This window comes from Drosophila bipectinata, chromosome 3R, assembly GCF_030179905.1.
Source record: "Drosophila bipectinata strain 14024-0381.07 chromosome 3R, DbipHiC1v2, whole genome shotgun sequence".
Taxonomy (NCBI): domain Eukaryota; kingdom Metazoa; phylum Arthropoda; class Insecta; order Diptera; family Drosophilidae; genus Drosophila; species Drosophila bipectinata.
In genome coordinates this window covers 5,298,789-5,316,817 of record NC_091739.1, presented here as the reverse complement: position 1 = coordinate 5,316,817, position 18,029 = coordinate 5,298,789, and the positions used below count along the sequence as shown (strand labels likewise).

The following is an 18,029-nucleotide window of genomic DNA, read 5'->3' as shown; positions in this document are numbered from 1 at the left end:
TTTTTCTTTGGCTAACATATTCCAAAGTCCAACAATTAATTAAAAGATAAGACCGAAAAGTATGTCTAAAAAGTTTATTGGATCGTCTTGGTCTTACAACGGATAGTTTACCAGGACATCCTGGCGGGCCAGCTCCAGCAACATAGGATCGTCGAAGAACTTGTTGATAGAAACATCCTCGGAGAGACCCTTCCTGCGCCGGGTCTTAATCATAAACTCTCTCGCCAAGTGCGAAGCCTGTTGTGGCTCCAGCGGACGAATTATGATGCTCTTGTCCAGCGGATCACCAGGAACAATCTGCCAGTGATGGAATACAGATAAGCAGAAGGCCTGGCCCTGGGTATGAGTACGCAGATCCGTCTCGAAACCAAATGAGTCGATGGCGGGTATAAATGCTTTGATCGTGTATATGGGGGATCCTGACACCGGGGCATCCTGTGTAACGTGACCTCTGTAAAGCAAGGTTCGAGTTTTAAATTACCGTAAATAAAAGGATATATTTCACTAACCTTCGCCTGGCCAGCACCGTATAAACTGCAGACACACAATCGGCTGGCGCCTGCACCTCCACAAACAAATAGGGCTCCATCAGACGCGGAGTGGCCATTAAGAATGCAGAGTATGCCACACGGCGAGCTGTGGGAATGATCTGACCGCCACCGCGATGGAGTGCTTCGTTAGCAATAACACCGTCGAGAATCTTGAACTTGACATTTCGAATGGGCTCCTCACACAACGGGCCTTCTCGGGTGCCCCATTGAAACCCTTGCACAATGGAATCCTTTACAGCTGTTAACAGGTTCTTGTCCACTTCCGATGGCAACGTATCGTCCACGAGGATATTGGGTCCAGTTGAATCGGGGCCAAACGCCCAAATGGAGCGTGCTGCCAGCAAATCCCAATCGTAGTTGACCTGGAAGAACTCTCCGATGCGTTTCTTGTTCCAGTTTATGCACACAGTTCCGTTTTCAATGTCCTCGGCTAAACCCTTTTCTAAAGGCTCTGAAATCATGGTTATCTTGTTCTTTTTGTTGGGTGTCTCGGCAAAGCACTTGAGCGAACTAGTTTCCACCACTGTCTCGCAGAACGCGACCACGGGATCAGCAACCTTTATGTCAATCTCCGAATACATCTTTCGAAGATCGTGCATAACACAGTCCAAGTAAAGTTCACCGGTTCCAAGAATCACATGCTCACCCGACTCTTCCACGCGCGTCGACAAGAGAGGATAGGACTTATTCACCTTGCGGAGACCGTCCAACATTTTGGGTAACTCTGATGGATTCACTGGCTCAACCGCAATCTTTATAATGCTCTGCGTGTTGAACTTCAGGGGTCGGAAAATGTAGAGATCCTCCGGGACGTTGATGTCCACAATCGTTGATGTTTTTACAATGCACTGATCTATTCCCTCGATAAGAACCCAATTGCCGGATGGAACTCGATTTAATTCGACTTTGTATCTGGATTCAAAGACCCAGAGTCTCCCGACTTGGAGTATGCGCGAATCTTCTTCGTCCTGCAGGGTGTAGTTCTCACCAAGAACACGCACCTCTTGACCAGCATGCAACGTTCCTGAGACGATCCTCGCCAGCACTTGGAAGAATGTACAGTCATCGTTTGGATACATCTTGGAGCTGTGTACCATCAGGGCTCCGAACTGGTTGCATGAGATCATGTCACGATATATATCACCTTCTTTGGGCCCCGTGTAAATGTGATCCACCTTACGTTTGGCGTTTTCCAAGGGTGATTTAATGTGCTCGACGCACATGTCGACGAAACCACTGCAATCTCCCATAAACCGATTGCAGACAAGTCGCAGCAGCGGCCGTATATTGGATTTCATTTCCTCCTTGGAAACTCGGACATTTAGCTCGGCGAGGGTGTCAGCTAAGGTTGTATCCACATCACCCACCACCTGAGCAATCAGCTTATACATGGGCTCCAGAATGAACTCTACGAAACTGCGCTGTGCTGAGTTATGAGGTTGTTTCTTGGAAAATTTGCGCCTGTTTATATAATACGTTTGTGAGACACAATTTTAAAGACTGATGGATATTACACTTACGTTTTGCTATTGAAGTACATATCGCCCCAAAGCCGCTTGGCAAAGTCTATGTAATTTACGCCCTCGTAAGTGTCGGCATAGAGTTTGGCAAATGATTTAAGAGTAAAACAGAACCCATATAGGGAACTTGCAAAGCAAACATTGCCCAAGATGGGAGACACTAATACATTGTCATCTGCGGCGGCATATGTACTGAAAAATTAATAATATTTTGTTTAACACAAGAACCCCATACGACTTGAGAGTATTGGCTTACCTGAGCAGCGAATTCACCTCCTCCACTATGTGCTTCAACTTAAAGTAGGCATCTTGAGGCGGCAGCTTCAGCTCCAATATCAAACGGTCAATCTGTGAATCCACAAACCCGATGAATATTTTGCAAACATTTCTAAAACTTCATTCACCCACCTTATTGATGCACACAGTGATGGCCTGGCGCTCCTGCACCGCATGTTTGAGCAGGCGCTCAGTGTTCAGCATGACGCCCTCGGCGGCGTCAATAAATAGCACCACTCCGTCGCTCATCCGCATCGCGGCCGTCGCCTCATCGGAAAAGTTGACGTGTCCGGGTGTATCAAAAATATTCAGTAAGTAGCTCTTTTGCTTGACATCCTGCAGGACCAGGGTAACAGGAGTAGCCTTAATACTGCATCCACGCTCCTGCTCGGTGAAAAGCGTATCCGTATAGCGCAGCGAGCGCTCCTCCATGTTCTCAAACTGCGGATGCGTCTGACGGATAAGGCAGTCCACAAACGTGGTTTTGCCGTGGTGCAAGTGCCCAACCAATGCCACGTTGCGAATTAGCGGAGGAGTATCCATCAAATCCGCCATAAACTCCATATCGTAAGTGGTCTCCTGCATATCCTGCTCCTTGATCTGGAACTTCAGCTTCTTAACGGGTTCGATAAGTGGCTTGTCCAGCGGCTGGGCATCTTCCTCCTGAACAATTGTCTCCACATCTGGCCCGTAAACTTCGACCGCAGATGGATAATATCGTTTATCCTCGTGAAGTACTACTGCAGTCACTTCCTTGTCCTCATCCTCCTGCGGCTCCACCTCATCTTCATCCATTGCGTCCTGTTTAAAGAAAATAATTAACATAATTTCATATTTTCCATCAAAAAGAGAAATCAAGTATTTGCCTCTGGATCGTCCTGTACATCTGGCTGACCATAAATGCTTTGTTCATCATCTTCATCGCTGTCTAAATCAGGGCCAATGTAGTTTCCAAACTCATCATACAAATCGGAGTCCATTTTTAATTGGTTACTAAAAATAAACAATAAATTAATTATTTTATTCACGAAAAAGGCAAAGCGAAGCACCAATGTCTCCGTCCGTAAATTAAAGTTTTTATTACTGAGGTGTACCTACTGTATTGAGGTTTTTGTCTTTGGTTAAACTATTTTTTTATAATGGATGATTTATAACTGCAATTAATATGGCTTTAAAATTTTTAAGAAAAAACGCGGATTGGAAAACACGCCACTCTTCTTCTATCCACAAAAACAATCAGCTGTTGGAAATGCCGGCAATGGTTTAGCGTTACCAGACCGTAACAAGCAATGGTGCAGCCCTGGCGGGAAATTTTAAAAATTAAATGCAAATTTCCCGTGTTGCTAATTAATGGTAATGAGCGTTTTCGGAGCAGGTAGCTCTTCAAGTAAAACAGGTAGAATACCCAGAATACCCTTATAAATGCTTGGAGGATTTTGAAAGTAATTAGTCAGAGATTTTTGGTGAAGGAGTCAACATCGTCATGAAGATAATATATTTACTTCTTCTAATGGCACAATTATTGTTAGCCAGTAAAGATTTAAATGAAGTTCTAAGTCGCGACGACTGGATTAGCTTGGCTAAGGATTATATAAAAAATCACATTCCATATAAAGTAAAAAGCTATTCTCCTTACAAGCCAACAGGGGTTCTATCACTGGAAAAACCAGCCAACATTATTAATTCTACAATAAAACCATTACCGGAGACTACAAGTACGGAAAACCCTGAAAATACAGAATCACAGGAAACTACTTCCAGTCTTGAATCCACAACAACATTTTCTCCATGGGTTACCAGCACGGATAGTCCTGTCACTACGGAGCCTCCAGAATCTACTTTATACATGGAATCAACCACAACACCGTTTCCGGAATACTCGACTACAGAAATATACCCAACTACTGCGTCGCCGGAGACCACTACGTCCGGTATTCAATCCACAACCCCATTGTTGCTGAGTGATTCCACAACAAACATTCCAGGAACTACGGAGGCCCCAGAAGAAACAACTTATATAAGCTTTGATTCTCCCACAACAACCTTACCAGAATATACGGAATCCACTACCAATATTTTTGAGTCCACCACAACATCCATACAAGAAGATACCACTTCGAACTATCCCGATACTTCAGAGGCTCCAGAAACAAGCACTACGATTTTTCATTCTACCCAAGAAAACTTCATGGACTATACCAGTACAACCGAATACACGTTCACAGATTTGACGGAAACCACGGAACCATCCCCGGAAACTAGCACTACGGACAATTCAGTAATGACAGATAAGACTACCACTGAATCATGGGAATCTACAACGCCCAGTTCTTTAAACACCACAGAAAATCCAGAAGCCTACACAACCTTACTGGAAATAATTTCTACAACTCCCGGTTTCGACAGTACAAAATATTTAAGTACAATGATGGATAATTTTGACAATCCGGATAGTAATGTTACAACAACAGAGCCAACCACGACAGCTAGAAAGGCGAATCATGCCGAAGATTTCAAAATAGATAAACCTAAAAGATATAACTCAGATACAGAACCCGAAATTTATTGGTACTAATTTAAAAATCGTATTTAAATATATTTGAATTTACATTAAAATTATTGTTTCATTTAAATTTGTTTGTGGCAGTGTGGCAGCACTCGCCATTAAATATTAGGTGGCAACGCAGGGCACCACCTGGGCATTGAACACATTTTTGTTTATTTTTTTCAATCATAATTTTAAAAATCCAGGATGAGTTTAGCCAGCATTAAACAAAAGGAAGCCAAAGGCAAGAAGAAGATGCTACCAAGGTTGCGTACCATTTTGGCAAATCCGTACAAAAATCACAGGTAGGAAGGTAAACAACAAAACTGTATCAACAAGTGAACTTTTAAAAATTTCAGCCCGCTTTTAACCGAAGATGAAGTGCTGCAGTTTTCTAGTATAATTAAAAAGGCTATAAAAAACTGCAAAGATGGTACTAAGACATTTCCTAGTCGCTATGGAATTCATCTGGGTCTGGAGAGTTCTTTACGTGCAATAAACTCGAAGCGGTTCTCACTTTTGATTGTTTCCTTAAGCCTGCGACCAGCCCATCTCATCCGGTTAATTACCACCAGTGCATCCGTCAAGGTCCCCACCGCTCCCATCTACGCCCAACCCAAGCTGGAGGATCTAACCGAGGATATTTTTGGTATAAGGGCTACAGCTTTAACCTTACCATTGGATTTAAAAACCATTAGCGAGGATTTAGATCAGTGGGTTACCGCCAGGAAATTAGATCCTCCCATTTCCATAAAAAAAACGTCTAAGGCACAGAAATGTACAAAAAAAATGAAGACACTGGAACAAAAGGATAAGGAAAGTATTGAAGCCGAGAAAAAGAGCCAGAAAAAAGAGCCAGTTGTACCAAAGCCTGTGGAACAAGAATGGGATGGCGATTTTATCTCGTTTTCTGATGACAAAGCGACAATAAAGCTGGACAGGATAGATATTCAGGTGGAGACCAAACAACTGGGTGCTGCTCTTAGCAATTTGGCCATGAAAGCCAGAAGTCAAGCCAAAAATGAAGCAAAAGTCGAAAAACCTATGAAAAAAGAAGAATCCCCCGACATAGAACCCATGGAAATACACGAGGATGAGGATGAGATTGAAGAGGATGAGTTTCTGCCAAGTAACCTAAGCACCTATCAGCCACTTACTGTACAACAGATTCGTCCAAATCCCAACAAGAAACCTAAAAAGAAACGCAACAAAAAGCAAAAGAAGGAACTTTGCAAACAAAACTAAACTAAAAAAATAAATATGAAAATAACACAAATTCAAAAAAAAATTATTTCTTTTTATTAAACTTATTTATTATAATACCCTACGACTTTATGGAGAAAAACTAATTTTAATGTGTTTAAATATAGTCCCCCCTTTAATCAGCTGTGATTTTTAGGTTATGTTATTTGTTATCGTAATTGTTAAGGCGCCCGCAAAAAAATGCTCCGAAGTTTACGTCAAATATCTCGGTTAAGGCGATGTTTATCCGCCCCTGTTCCAGGCAGCAGTTTGGCCAATATAACCTCATCCACACCAGAAGTTTGTGTAAGACTTCAGGCTCCTCTACATACCAGCAGCTCCGCATGGAAATATGATAAAAAATCGTCTAGGGCGGCGGAAGATCTGGACAGCGACGATGATGAAGATGAGGATTTCAAAGATGAGCGCGACTCCAAGGTGGTAAAGACCAAGGTGAACTCACTGCGGGCAGACTTGCTGTTAAAAGCAGGTCTGGGAATGGCCAGAAAGTTAGTATACATACACGAAATCTGATTAAACCATTAGATTAGACTTTACAATTTTTTAATATTATATTATGCTAATTTTATGAGATCATTTTTCACCTTAAATGCAATATATTATTAATTATAATAAATTAAACTTTAATTTGTGAAAACAATCCATATTTAAAAAAAACAATTGATCACTAAATAAAAAGTGTAAGAAAATGAACAACTAATTTAAAATAAGAAATTTTTTACTTTACCTATTTTTTCTAATTAAATGACTAATTTTAATTCTTTCATTAGCAAAGTGGAACTAAATTTTTATGAAAGCAAGATACGGGTCAATGGAAAAAAGCTTCAAAAGAAAAGCGCTCAGGTGAGAAGTTTTTTATGATTTGATTAAAAAATTGTTTTAAATATAAAATACTTTCAGCTTGATGTCGGCGATGAAATCGATGTGATCAGAGGCTTCAGTCAGTCAAATCCTTCCCATTTGGTAGTGGCTCGTGTGGCTATCCTTTCTGCCAGCGAACGGGAGGAGGGGCTCAGCGTCCACCTGCGGCGCTACAAATCGCTCCTGGTAGAAAACTATCGCGGAGCCAACGCCTTTAAGTCCTCGGAACATGTTCCTCACTAATCCAAGGTTTTAGATTAATTTTATTTCCAATTTGGATTGTATGGAAAATAGTCTTCAAAGTAATAATTTTCTTTCCAAGAAAGATAATTTTTAATGAGAGAACTAATTTAAAGAAAATTGGAAGTGAAAAAATGTAGTTTTTTGCAAAAGGGGTGTTAATGTAGTAAGAGGGTACCACCCTGGCCACTGTTTTTACTCCAACAAATAAAACAATTATTTCCTTTTCATATTTTATTTCATATAAGGATGATGTATTAGGAGAATCTTTAAAATTCTTACAAATGTTTTAAATAAGAATAATTACCAAATGCGACAGCTATGCGCTTGGGAATGCATTGGACTGCCGGAGGGGCAATTATAAACCTGAGAAAAATCATAATTGTTGGAGACTGCGCCCAAGACACGATACTTGTCTATGGTGTGTTCATTGGTTAGCTCTTCCCAGTAATGTTCCTGCTCGTAATCCGCACACCAGAGCTGGGCGAATCCGAGATAGAAAATCTGTTCCGGCGATAGATCCAGCCCGGGCATTTGTTCGCTTTCCAGGGTCTCGTTGTCCACCTCGCTTCTATTCTTCAACTGTTTCATGTGGTTGCGATATGCATCAAGTGCACCCTGCAGCCCACCGCTATCTGCGATGTTTTCGTCCTGGGTCCCTTTGCCATTGATTTTCTGATTAATCTCAGGTATAAGATAGCGGTCGTAGTGGTCCACAAAACACGTTGCTCGCTCTTCAAAAACACCTCGAGACTTCTTTGACCACCAGTTGCGCTTTTCTCCTTCACTATCGTACTTGGAGCCGACAGTGTCAAAGCCGTGGGTTAGCTCGTGGCCCACCAGGTAGCCCAAAGTACCGAATTTGAGGGAATTCGGCCAGTCAGGATGATAAACAGGTGGATGCAATATGCCAGCCATGACATAAATGGAGTTATCAAGGTTGTAATAAAAGGCATTCACTTGCATGCCCAATAGCAACTCCAGGGGCTTCGTGTCATTGGGCTCGCTGTGGAATCCATTGAAACGGCGCAAGCGGGTGAGCAGTTTTCGTTGTTGGATCAGGCGCTGGGGGAAGCTCGCGTTCTCCAAGTCGAGACTGTGAATTTCTTGGATCAAGCGAGTGCTAACCTCTTCGTTTTTATAGCTTCCAATAACAGGCTCAATGGTCGACTCCTTAAGCTGTGCCTCCTGGCGAGTCTCCGGGTCCAGCCATTCCACTTTCTCAAGCGCCTTCTTTTGGGTATTGCGAAGTTCCTGCACAATAGACGCCACTTCTGAGCGAGTCCGGTCTTTAAAATGCTGTCGATTCAAAAATATTTGTAAATATATATACTGAATAAAAAAATGTGTCGTCGTGGACTTACCGCCATGTAGAGCTTGTTCAAAACGTAGGAAAAGCCGCTTTGTACTACCGAGTAGCAGTAATCCTTGTGATACTTCTCCTCCTTCAGTTTGGCATCCATTCGATATAACAGTAGCATGGCTAGATAGTTTGCCACTGCCTCTGGGTGCTTTGAGCACACTTTTTCCAACTGTTCGTAGTAGTAGTCGCAATATCCATCCGTCCCTCCCACGTTAGAAAAGTTTTTCCCGTTCCATGCAATCTCGTAGTAACTCTCCCACTGATGATACTTGGGCAGATTTTCGTTTTCAGAAATTTCTATACATTTCTCGTTATCACCTTCAAATCTATCCGCAACTGCGAGTGCGTCACGCCAGAAGTCAAAAACTCCAGCGATCACCTCCGAAATCTTGTCCTCCGTGAGATTATAAGGTTGCAGATAACTCTTCATTCGTTTCTCGTTGAGCTTGTAGGCTCGGGAGGTACTGTTGGCTATGTTATCCGTCTGGACGATGTGATCGAATCCCAGTTCTGGCAATTCAAAAAACGGAGTAAAGGGGTACTGCGGCAAATTATCCTCGTTAATCAACCCTTTGACCCCGAAATTCGTGAGATGAGCGCTCATATTAAACCAGCTGAATCTAGAAGCATTCCATGCCGCTCCCTCGACGGCAGGGAAACCACCTATGGACTTGATAAGCTCCACATAAGCGGGATCAGCGGCCGGCAGCGGAAAAGCAGGCGCCGAGAGACACGTGTTGTAGAATTGTTGCGCAATCTGCAGTTCCGTAGAAACGTTAAGCGCCTGGGCCAACTGCGTGCTGGTCAGGAGCTTTTCTCCTTCATTGATCAGGGTGTAGACAATATCTAAGAGGTTGTTTCTTTTGTGGTTGGGCTGGAACCGATCCGGACGTACGTTTTTCCAATTTCCGCAGGCGTATTCGTAAAAGTCATCACAAGGTGCCACGCTTAGATTCATGTAGGATTTCATTTTTTCGCCATAGGATTTAAGGTACTCCACAGTATCGTCTTCAATTACATTTTCACTATTTAAATCACCGACACCCCTGGCCTGGCACTCCAAGATATAAAAGCCAACAAGGATGTAAATAAATACCCAGAGCATGAGAACTCTGTGGCTACTTGAGTTTGAAATCATTAGTCACTGCAATTATCTTTCTATATGTGTGTATGTTCTTTTAAGTCAAGTGTAGTATAGGTCACATTGATAATTCCGGATTTCTTTATAAACAAAACCTGAAGCGCAAGAGATCGACTGTTTAACTCAGAGCACGATTATCGACTAAGCTGCTAGGACCTATTTTCCAAACAGATCCGTAGCGACTCTCTCTGAGACTTGACCTAAGCTAAATAATAAGGCTGATAAGAATATATTCGATTGCAATTCAAAAGAATTCATTGATTAGAATCTCATTCATTCAGCAGGAGAGATTGTTTTTTTACAAATGAACAAATTACTCTGGTTCAGCTATATTTTAATGGGCTGCATACATACAAATGTGTCTTAAAGAATATATTTATTACATTGTACAGTCGGCAGAATTATGTCATTTATATCGAATTATATCTTAGAAAACTGATAAGCGAAAAAAGAGCTCCAAATATTTCATCGCTCTACTTTTCGACCCTGTGTTTGTAAATATAAGAAATTAAATTTTTAGACTTTAAATTTTAAAGCTACAGCATCTCAAAGATAATTTTCTCAAGTAAAAGTCTATTCTAAATCGATTCAAGTAATACTTTTAATGATACGTTAATGAATAAGTTTTAGTGATAAGTTTTGAATGGAAATTACATAACTATGGTATTTTTTAAGATAGAATAGTCATTATATTTTGGTAAAAAAATAATTATATTTTTGATTATTAAATTATATGTATTAGGATCCGACGACTAGATCCTGAAGATATAACTAAACGATGAGAAATCCAATAAGACTCAAGGTTGTTCAGATGCGACTCTCTTTATAATTCATATTACTCGAATTGGTCTGACACTTAAATTTCCATAAGGATCGCCCAACAATAACCAACATTTAAAAAACATATTTTACCGACTATTTAATTGATTGACCGAATATATTAGACCCGGTACTCATCTCTTCCACACACACATTAAGCTTTAATGTTTAAACTTCAAACGTATGGACTTTAGCAAACTATTTTTTTTTAAACTTTTTAATAGAAACTTGATTTGCGAGGATACCATAAGAGTCTAAGTGCCAAATTGGATAGTTCTTTTGCTAAATGGTTACATAGAATATAAATATTATACTACCAAACGTAAAAAAAAACATAAATAGTTTAGTGGAGTTTAAGTAAAAATTTTTAATATGAATATGACTTCTTTTTATAATCAGGTATTTAACAAGATTAAACAGTTTTTAAATACTATGGTGGTATTTAAAAATGTTTAGGCTGCTTCATTCTTTAAATGTATTATTTAGTACCAATTACCAAATATGGCAAGCATCCGCTTTGGGATGCATTAGGCTGCCGACAGGACAGTTATAGACCTTTGAAAAATCATGATTATTGGAAACTGCACCCAAGACACGATACTTGTCTATGGTGTGTTCCATTTTTAACTCCTCCCAAAAGTGTTCCTGCTCATAATCCGAACACCAGAGCTGGGCAAATCCGAGATAAAAAAGCTGTTCTGGCGAAAGATCCAGCCCGGGCATTTTTTCGCTTTTTAGGATCTCGTTGTCCTCATCGCTTCTATTCTTCAACTGTTTCATGTGGTTGCGATATGCATCAAGTGCACCCTGCAGCCCACCGCTATCCGCGATGTTTTCGTCCTGGGTCTCTTTGCCATTGATTTTCTGATTAATCTCAGGTATAAGATAGCGACCGTAGTGGTCTACAAAACACGTTGCTCGCTCCTCAAAAACCGCCCGAGACTTCTTTGACCACCAGTTGCGCATTTCGCCTTCGCTATTGAACGTGGAGCCTATGGTATCAAATCCGTGAGTTAGCTCGTGACCCACCAGGTAGCCTAAAGTACCAAATTTTAGAGAATTGGGCCAGTCCGGATGATAAGCGGGTGGATGCAATATGCCAGCCATAACATAAATTGAGTTATCAAGGTTGTAATAAAAGGCATTCACCTGCATGCCCAATAGCAGCTCTAGGGGCTTGGATTCGTTATGCAGTTCCTCGTAGTGGAATCCATTAAAACGGCGCAGGCGGGTAACCAGTTTTCGTAGGTGGATCAAGTTCTGGAAATAGCTCGCATTCTTCAAGTCCAAGCCGCGGATTTCTTGGATCAGGCGCGTGTTAACCTCTTCGTTCTCGTAGCTACCAATGACAGATTCAATGGTTGACTCCTTTAGCTGTGCCTCTCGCCGAGTCTCCGGGTCCAACCATTCGACTTTCTCCAGCGCCTTCCTCTGGCTTTTGCGAACTTCCCCTACAATGGCAGATACCTCTGAGCGAGTCCGTTCGATAAAATGCTCCTGGGGATTAGAAAATTCGTTTTAAACAATGTATTTTTCCTTTTTATTTCATTTTAAAAAGTTCAAGAAAATAACTATAATATTTGTCTTAAAAAATTCAACCGTGGTTTTACGTTTTACATTTTCAAACCCTTACAGAGGGTATTATAATTTTGATCAAAAGTGTGGAACTCAGGGAAGGAGACATCACCGACCCTATAAAGTATATATATTGTTGATATAAGCATCTCCGTCTGCCTGTTTCTACGTCTCAAACTAGTCTCTAAGTTTTAAAGCTGCTTGAAAAAAGACCCTTCTTTTACTTGCATGCAGTATATAAATCGGAACGGCCGGGATCGGCCGTCTTCGGCTCCGCCCTCTCTTACAATATTTACATATACGATGGTAAAAACATAACACATAATCTTCTATGTATAGATATTTGTAGTTAGGTGTAACATTTTAGTTGATTTCTCAGAACTTTTTTTAAAACTCAATAAATAAAACTTACCGCTTTTTAATAAAATAAAAGAATAAATAACTTCACCCCTAAACTTACCGCCATGTACAGTTTGTTAAGAAGATGGGAAAAGCTGAATTGCACCATCGAGAGGCAGTAATCCTTGTGATACTTCTCCTCCTTCAGTTTGGCATCCATTCGATATAACAGTAGCATGGCTAGATAGTTTGCCACTGCCTCTGGGTGCTTTGAGCACACTTTTTCCAACAGTTCGTAGTAGTAGTCGCAATATCCATCCGTTCCTCCCACGTTAGAAAAGTTTTTCCCGTTCCATGCAATCTCGTAGTAACTCTCCCACTGATGAAACTTAGGCAGATCCTCGTTGGCAGAAATTTCTATACATTTCTCGTTATCACCTTCAAATCTATCCGCAACTGCAAGAGCGTCACGCCAGAAGTCAAAAACCCCAGCGATCACCTCCGAAATCTTGTCCTCCGTGAGATTATAAGGTTGCAGATAACTCTTCATTCGTTTCTCGTTGAGCTTGTAGGCTCGGGAGGTACTGTTGGCTATGTTATCCGTCTGGACGATATGATCAAACCCCAGTTCCGGCAATTTAAAATACGGACCAAAAGGGTACTGGGGCAAAATATCTTCGTTGATTAACCCATTAACCCCAAAATTAGTAAGATGGGCGCTCATATTAAACCAGCTAAAGCTAGAAGCATTCCAAGCCGCTCCGTCGACGGCGGGGAAACCACCTAGGGACCTGATAAGCTTCAGATAAGCGGGATCAGCGGCTGGAAACGGAAACACCACCGCCGAGAGACACGTGTTGTAGAACTGTTGCGCAACCAACAGTTCCGAAGAAACGTTGAGTGCCTGGGCCAACTGCGTGCTGGTCAGGAGCTTCTCTCCTTCATTGATCAGGGTGTAGATAATATCTAAGAGGTTGTTTCTTTTGTGGTTGGGCTGGAACCGATCCGGACGTACGTTTTTCCAATTTCCGCAGGCGTATTCGTAAAAGTCATCACAAGGTGCCACGCTTAGATTCATGTAAGATCTCATTTTCTCCCCATAAGATTTGAGGTACTCCACAGTGTCGTCTTTAATAACATTTTCACTATTGCTTGAATCACCGACACTCTTGCCTTTGCACTCCAAGATATAAGAGCCAACCAGAATGTAACCAAATACACAGAGCATGGATATTCTATGGCCACCTAGATTTAAAAACATTTTACGGCAAATCACACTCTAGTCAGTGTGTACAAAACCTTAAGCACAAAAGGAAATCGACTGTTTAATTCAGAGCCCGATTTAGAACTAAGGCCTTTCTCAAGCAGCTCGAAATTATTCGTAGCTCTCTCTCAGACTTGACCTAAGCTAAATATTTACGCTGATAAGAAAATAGACTCAAAAAATGTATTAGGCATATTTATTAAGCAATATGAGATTTTTCTTGATTTTAAAAGCTTTGCCTTGACCCTTTCACTACATGTTAATCCTCTTGATAGATCCAAATTATATTAAAGAAACTAAATTCCTTTTTTAAAGAGAAAAAATATATAGATATATAATTGCAAATAATTATTATTTACAAACTTTTCCTTTCCTTTTCTTCAACTTTTAAAATTCAAGAGTTTAATATTTTAAATATTAAAATGAAAAAATTTTAGTTTTAAATATTTTAATGTAATATGAATTTTTATTTTAATTTTCATATGAGCAAATATTTAATAATAGTATCATAACAGCTACATACTGTAGTCAGAGAGTTATCAGAATATTATCTGGATAGTGTTTTATTTTTCTGTTCCTTGTGTACTATACCAAATCAAAAACTCCCATATATCCGATCCTAACTTAAGGTTTTATCAACTATGGCTCCTCCTGAAGTCCGCCTCGCTTTTCTTATTATACCCTTGCAGAGGATATTATAATTTTGATTAAAAGTATGCAACGCAGTGAAGGAGACCCTATAAAGTATTGTACGTATATATTCTTGATCAGGATCACCATCTTAGTTGATATAAGAATGTCTGTCTGTCTGTTTCTACGCAAACTAGTCTCTCAGATTTAAAGCTATCGACTTAAAACTTTGCACACACTTTTTTCTTTCCTTTGCACGCATATATATAAGTCGGAACGGCCGAGATATCCTATAGCTGCCAACTGATTGATCGGAAATTCTATAACTTTGTGATTTTAGAGTTAGAGTTCGGATTTTAGATGAACGCTATTTTCGAAAAAATAATATGGCGCACCAAATTTCATAAGGATTGCCAACTATATCCTATATCTGCATTGCAGATTCTGCAACTTTCGCGTTTTTTGATGGTAGAAAGTTGGAACTTTGTACAGTTTTTAGTCAGCTGATCCGAAATACCAAATCTCACAACGATCTGCCGATTATATCTTATAGTTGCCATATAACTGAACGATCGGAAATGGTATTTGGTATTTTGTAAGAAAACCAAATTTGGCATTTTCGAAGATAGAAGCTTGGGAGTTTGTTTCTTTAGATTTTGTTTGTAATAAATTGGTTTTATAATGATATTCTCATAAGAATCTGCCAACTATATCCGATGTTTGCGATATATATACGGTTTAAACTGCAAGGGTATATGAACTTTGGGTCCGCCTGAAGTTAGCTTTCCTTTCTTGTTTGTTTTTAAACGTCCCAAGCCCGACAAAGAAGAGTGTCAACCACTATGAAATTTTGTAGCATTTTATTATTTGGTATTTTAAGAAAAGTATTTAACAATATTTAGAGAGCTTCATACTGACTTGCTTTCAATGTATTTGAAGAAGGGTTACCAAATGCGGCAGGTATCAGCTTGGGGATTCATTGGGCTTCCAGCGGGGCAGTTATACACCTGGGCAAAATCAGGATTGTTGGAGACTGCGCCCAAGACACGATACTTTTCGATGGTGTATTTTTGGTTTAACATTATCCAATATTGTTTTTTCTCGTAATCCGAACACCATAGCTGGGCAAAACCGAGAAAGAAAAGCTGTTCTGGCGATAGGTCCAGACCGGGTATTTGTTCGCTTTCTAGGGTCACGTTTTCCCCCTCGCTTCTATTCTTCAACTGTTTCATGTGGTTGCGATATGCATCAAGTGCACCCTGCAGCCCACCGTTATCTGCGATGTTTTCGTCCTGGGTGCTTTTTCCGTTAATATTGCGATCAATCTCCGGAATATGGTAGCTGTTAAAGTGGTCTACAAAGCACATAGCCCGCTCCTGATATGCAGCTCTAGACCTCATTGACCACCAGTTACGCATGTGTCCCTCAAAGTCGAACTGGCAGCCCTTAGTATCAAAGGGGTGGGTTAGTTCATGGCCCACCAAGAAGCCCAAAGTACCAAATTTTAAGGAACTAGGCCACTCGGGATGATAGACAGGCGGATGCAATGTTCCAGCCATCACATGAATGGCGTTTAAACGGTGACTATAAAAAGCCTTAACTTGAATACCCAAAAGATATTTCAGGGGCTTCGTATCCTTAGGGAGTTCCTTGTGGTGCAGTCCATTGAAGCGGCGTAAGCGGGTCACCAATTTTTGAAACTGGATCATGCTCTGGGGGAAGCTCCTATCCTCCAACTGCAGCTTATTGATTTCTTGGATCAAACCACTGGTAACCTCTTCGTTTTTGTAGCTACCTATTACGGGCTTAATGGTGGACTCTTTGAGTAGTGCCTCCCGCCGAGTCCACGGGTCCAACCACTCGACTTCCTCCAGCGCATTTCTTCGGCTATTGCGAAGTTTCTGTAGAATATCTGATACTTCTGTGCGAGTCCTGTCGATAAAATTCTCCTGGGAATTCGAAAATGCTTTTATAAATAAATACGTTTTAAACAATACAATTATTTTATTGAGCAAAGAAAGTCCTAAAATGTATTTTCACTAATTATAGCCGAAAAGCGTAAAATTTTTTGTGTGCATTCGATTGCAATAATTCATATACCAATCGAACGGTGTTCTCTAACGGTGGTATATGACGGTGATTCTCTAATTTTCGATAAACTTCTTCAAAAACTGTTTTACTTTAAATACCTTTTATTGGTACCTCAACCATCCTTATCAGATAAAACGTTATTCAGGAAAAATTCAGTATAAAGCATTCCCTGTACACTTACCGTCATGTAGAGCTTGTCAAATAAATAGGCAAAGCCACTTTGCACTGTCGAGAGGCAGTAATCCTTGTGATACTTCTCCTCCTTCAGTTTCGCATCCATTCGATATAACAGAAGCATCGACAGATAGTTTGCCACAGCCTCTGGGTGCTTTGAGCACACTTTCTCCAACTGTTCGTAGTAGTGGTCGCAATAATCTGCAGTATTGTCCCATCGGTTAAAGAATAATCCGTTCCATGCAATCTCATAGTAGCTCTTCCATTGATAATACTTTGGTAGTACTTTTTTTGCAGAAATAACTTTGCATTTGTAGGTACAGCCATTAAATGTGTTAGAAATTTCGAGTGCCTCACGCCAGAAGTCAAAAACCCCAGCGATCACTTCCGAAATCATATTCGTCGTGAGATTATAGGCTTGTAGATAACTCTGCATTCGCTTTTCGTTCATCTTGTATGTTCGAGAAGTATTTTTGGCTATGCTATCCGTTTGGACGATGTGATCAAATCCCAGTACAGGCATTTCCAACAACGGTCTAAAGGGATACTTGGGTGAAATATCCTCGTTGATCAACCCATTGACCCCTAAATTCGTTAGATGGGCGCTCATATTAAACCAGCTGAAGCTAGAAGCATTCCATGCCGCTCCGTCGACGGCAGGGAAACCACCAATTGACCTTATAAGCTCCAGATAAGCGGGATCAGCAGCTGGAAACGGAAACACCACCGCCGAGAGGCACGCGTTGTAGAATTTTTGCGCAACCTGCAGCTCCGTAGAGTCGTTGAGCGCTTGGGCCAACTTCGTGTTAGTCAAGAGCTTCTCCACCTCATCGCGGAGAGTGAAATCAATATCTAAGAGGTTGTTTTTCTTGTAGTTGGACTGGAAACGATCCGGACGTACGTTCTTCCAATTTCCGCAGGCATATTCGTAAAAGTCATCACAAGGTGCCACGCTAAGATTCATGTAAGATTTCATTTTTTCGCCATAGGATTTGAGATACTCCTCAGTGTCGTCTTTAATTAAATTTTCACTGTTGCTTGAATCACCGACACTTCTGGCTTTACACTCAAAGAAATAGGTGCCAACAAGAATGTACAAAATTACGCAGAATATGGTAACTCTGAGGCGACTCAGGTTTGAAAACATCTTAGGGCGAATCAGCGTTTATTTAGGTTTGGTAACTTAAAGCATAAGCGCTAACGAGTGATCGACTGTTTAATTCTGAGCACGATTAACAAATAAGCTGATGGGTCAGACTTTGCAAGCAGGTCCGAGATTAATCGCGGCTTCCTCTCAGACTTGACCTAAGCTAAACATTACCTTTGATAAGAAAATAAACGCCATCTTTTTCCAAAGAGGCTCACTGATGAAAAGGT

General features: G+C 40.8%; 6 protein-coding genes across 7 annotated transcripts; 2 read left to right on the top strand and 4 right to left on the bottom strand.

Annotated features, from left to right (window-relative positions):
• Positions 1-66: 66 nt before the first annotated feature.
• On the bottom strand, positions 67-3,592 carry LOC108127443 (116 kDa U5 small nuclear ribonucleoprotein component). 2 transcript variants are annotated; one of them, XM_017244518.3, is made up of 7 exons: positions 3,446-3,592; positions 3,214-3,340; positions 2,480-3,148; positions 2,328-2,419; positions 2,072-2,263; positions 510-2,012; positions 67-451 (listed from the first exon to the last, which is right to left on the bottom strand). In XM_017244518.3, exons 2-7 carry the CDS (start codon positions 3,325-3,327, stop codon positions 94-96), a joined length of 2,928 nt encoding a protein of 975 aa, XP_017100007.2. In that variant the 5' UTR covers positions 3,328-3,340; positions 3,446-3,592; the 3' UTR covers positions 67-93. The 2 variants fall into 2 exon arrangements, with proteins under 2 accessions (XP_017100007.2, XP_017100008.2); XM_017244519.3 differs by having other exon boundaries at positions 3,442-3,573.
• Positions 3,593-5,055: 1,463 nt separating this feature from the next.
• Positions 5,056-6,151, top strand: LOC108127446 (uncharacterized). The gene is made up of 2 exons (XM_017244523.3): positions 5,056-5,197; positions 5,252-6,151. The coding sequence occupies exons 1-2, from the start codon at positions 5,100-5,102 to the stop codon at positions 6,135-6,137; spliced, it is 984 nt and encodes a 327-aa protein (XP_017100012.2). The 5' UTR covers positions 5,056-5,099; the 3' UTR covers positions 6,138-6,151.
• A 139-nt stretch (positions 6,152-6,290) lies between these two features.
• Positions 6,291-7,488, top strand: LOC108127447 (mitochondrial transcription rescue factor 1). The gene is made up of 3 exons (XM_017244525.3): positions 6,291-6,643; positions 6,926-6,998; positions 7,056-7,488. Exons 1-3 carry the CDS (start codon positions 6,336-6,338, stop codon positions 7,257-7,259), a joined length of 585 nt encoding a protein of 194 aa, XP_017100014.2. The 5' UTR covers positions 6,291-6,335; the 3' UTR covers positions 7,260-7,488.
• LOC108127444 (endothelin-converting enzyme 2-like) lies at positions 7,473-9,889 on the bottom strand. The gene is made up of 2 exons (XM_017244520.3): positions 8,621-9,889; positions 7,473-8,555 (listed from the first exon to the last, which is right to left on the bottom strand). The coding sequence occupies exons 1-2, from the start codon at positions 9,755-9,757 to the stop codon at positions 7,560-7,562; spliced, it is 2,133 nt and encodes a 710-aa protein (XP_017100009.2). The 5' UTR covers positions 9,758-9,889; the 3' UTR covers positions 7,473-7,559.
• A 1,081-nt stretch (positions 9,890-10,970) lies between these two features.
• LOC108127493 (neprilysin-4-like) lies at positions 10,971-13,821 on the bottom strand. The gene is made up of 2 exons (XM_043212037.2): positions 12,615-13,821; positions 10,971-12,076 (listed from the first exon to the last, which is right to left on the bottom strand). Exons 1-2 carry the CDS (start codon positions 13,752-13,754, stop codon positions 11,072-11,074), a joined length of 2,145 nt encoding a protein of 714 aa, XP_043067972.1. The 5' UTR covers positions 13,755-13,821; the 3' UTR covers positions 10,971-11,071.
• Positions 13,822-15,331: 1,510 nt separating this feature from the next.
• On the bottom strand, positions 15,332-17,866 carry LOC108127400 (membrane metallo-endopeptidase-like 1). The gene is made up of 2 exons (XM_017244450.3): positions 16,660-17,866; positions 15,332-16,336 (listed from the first exon to the last, which is right to left on the bottom strand). Exons 1-2 carry the CDS (start codon positions 17,797-17,799, stop codon positions 15,332-15,334), a joined length of 2,145 nt encoding a protein of 714 aa, XP_017099939.2. The 5' UTR covers positions 17,800-17,866.
• Positions 17,867-18,029: the final 163 nt, after the last annotated feature.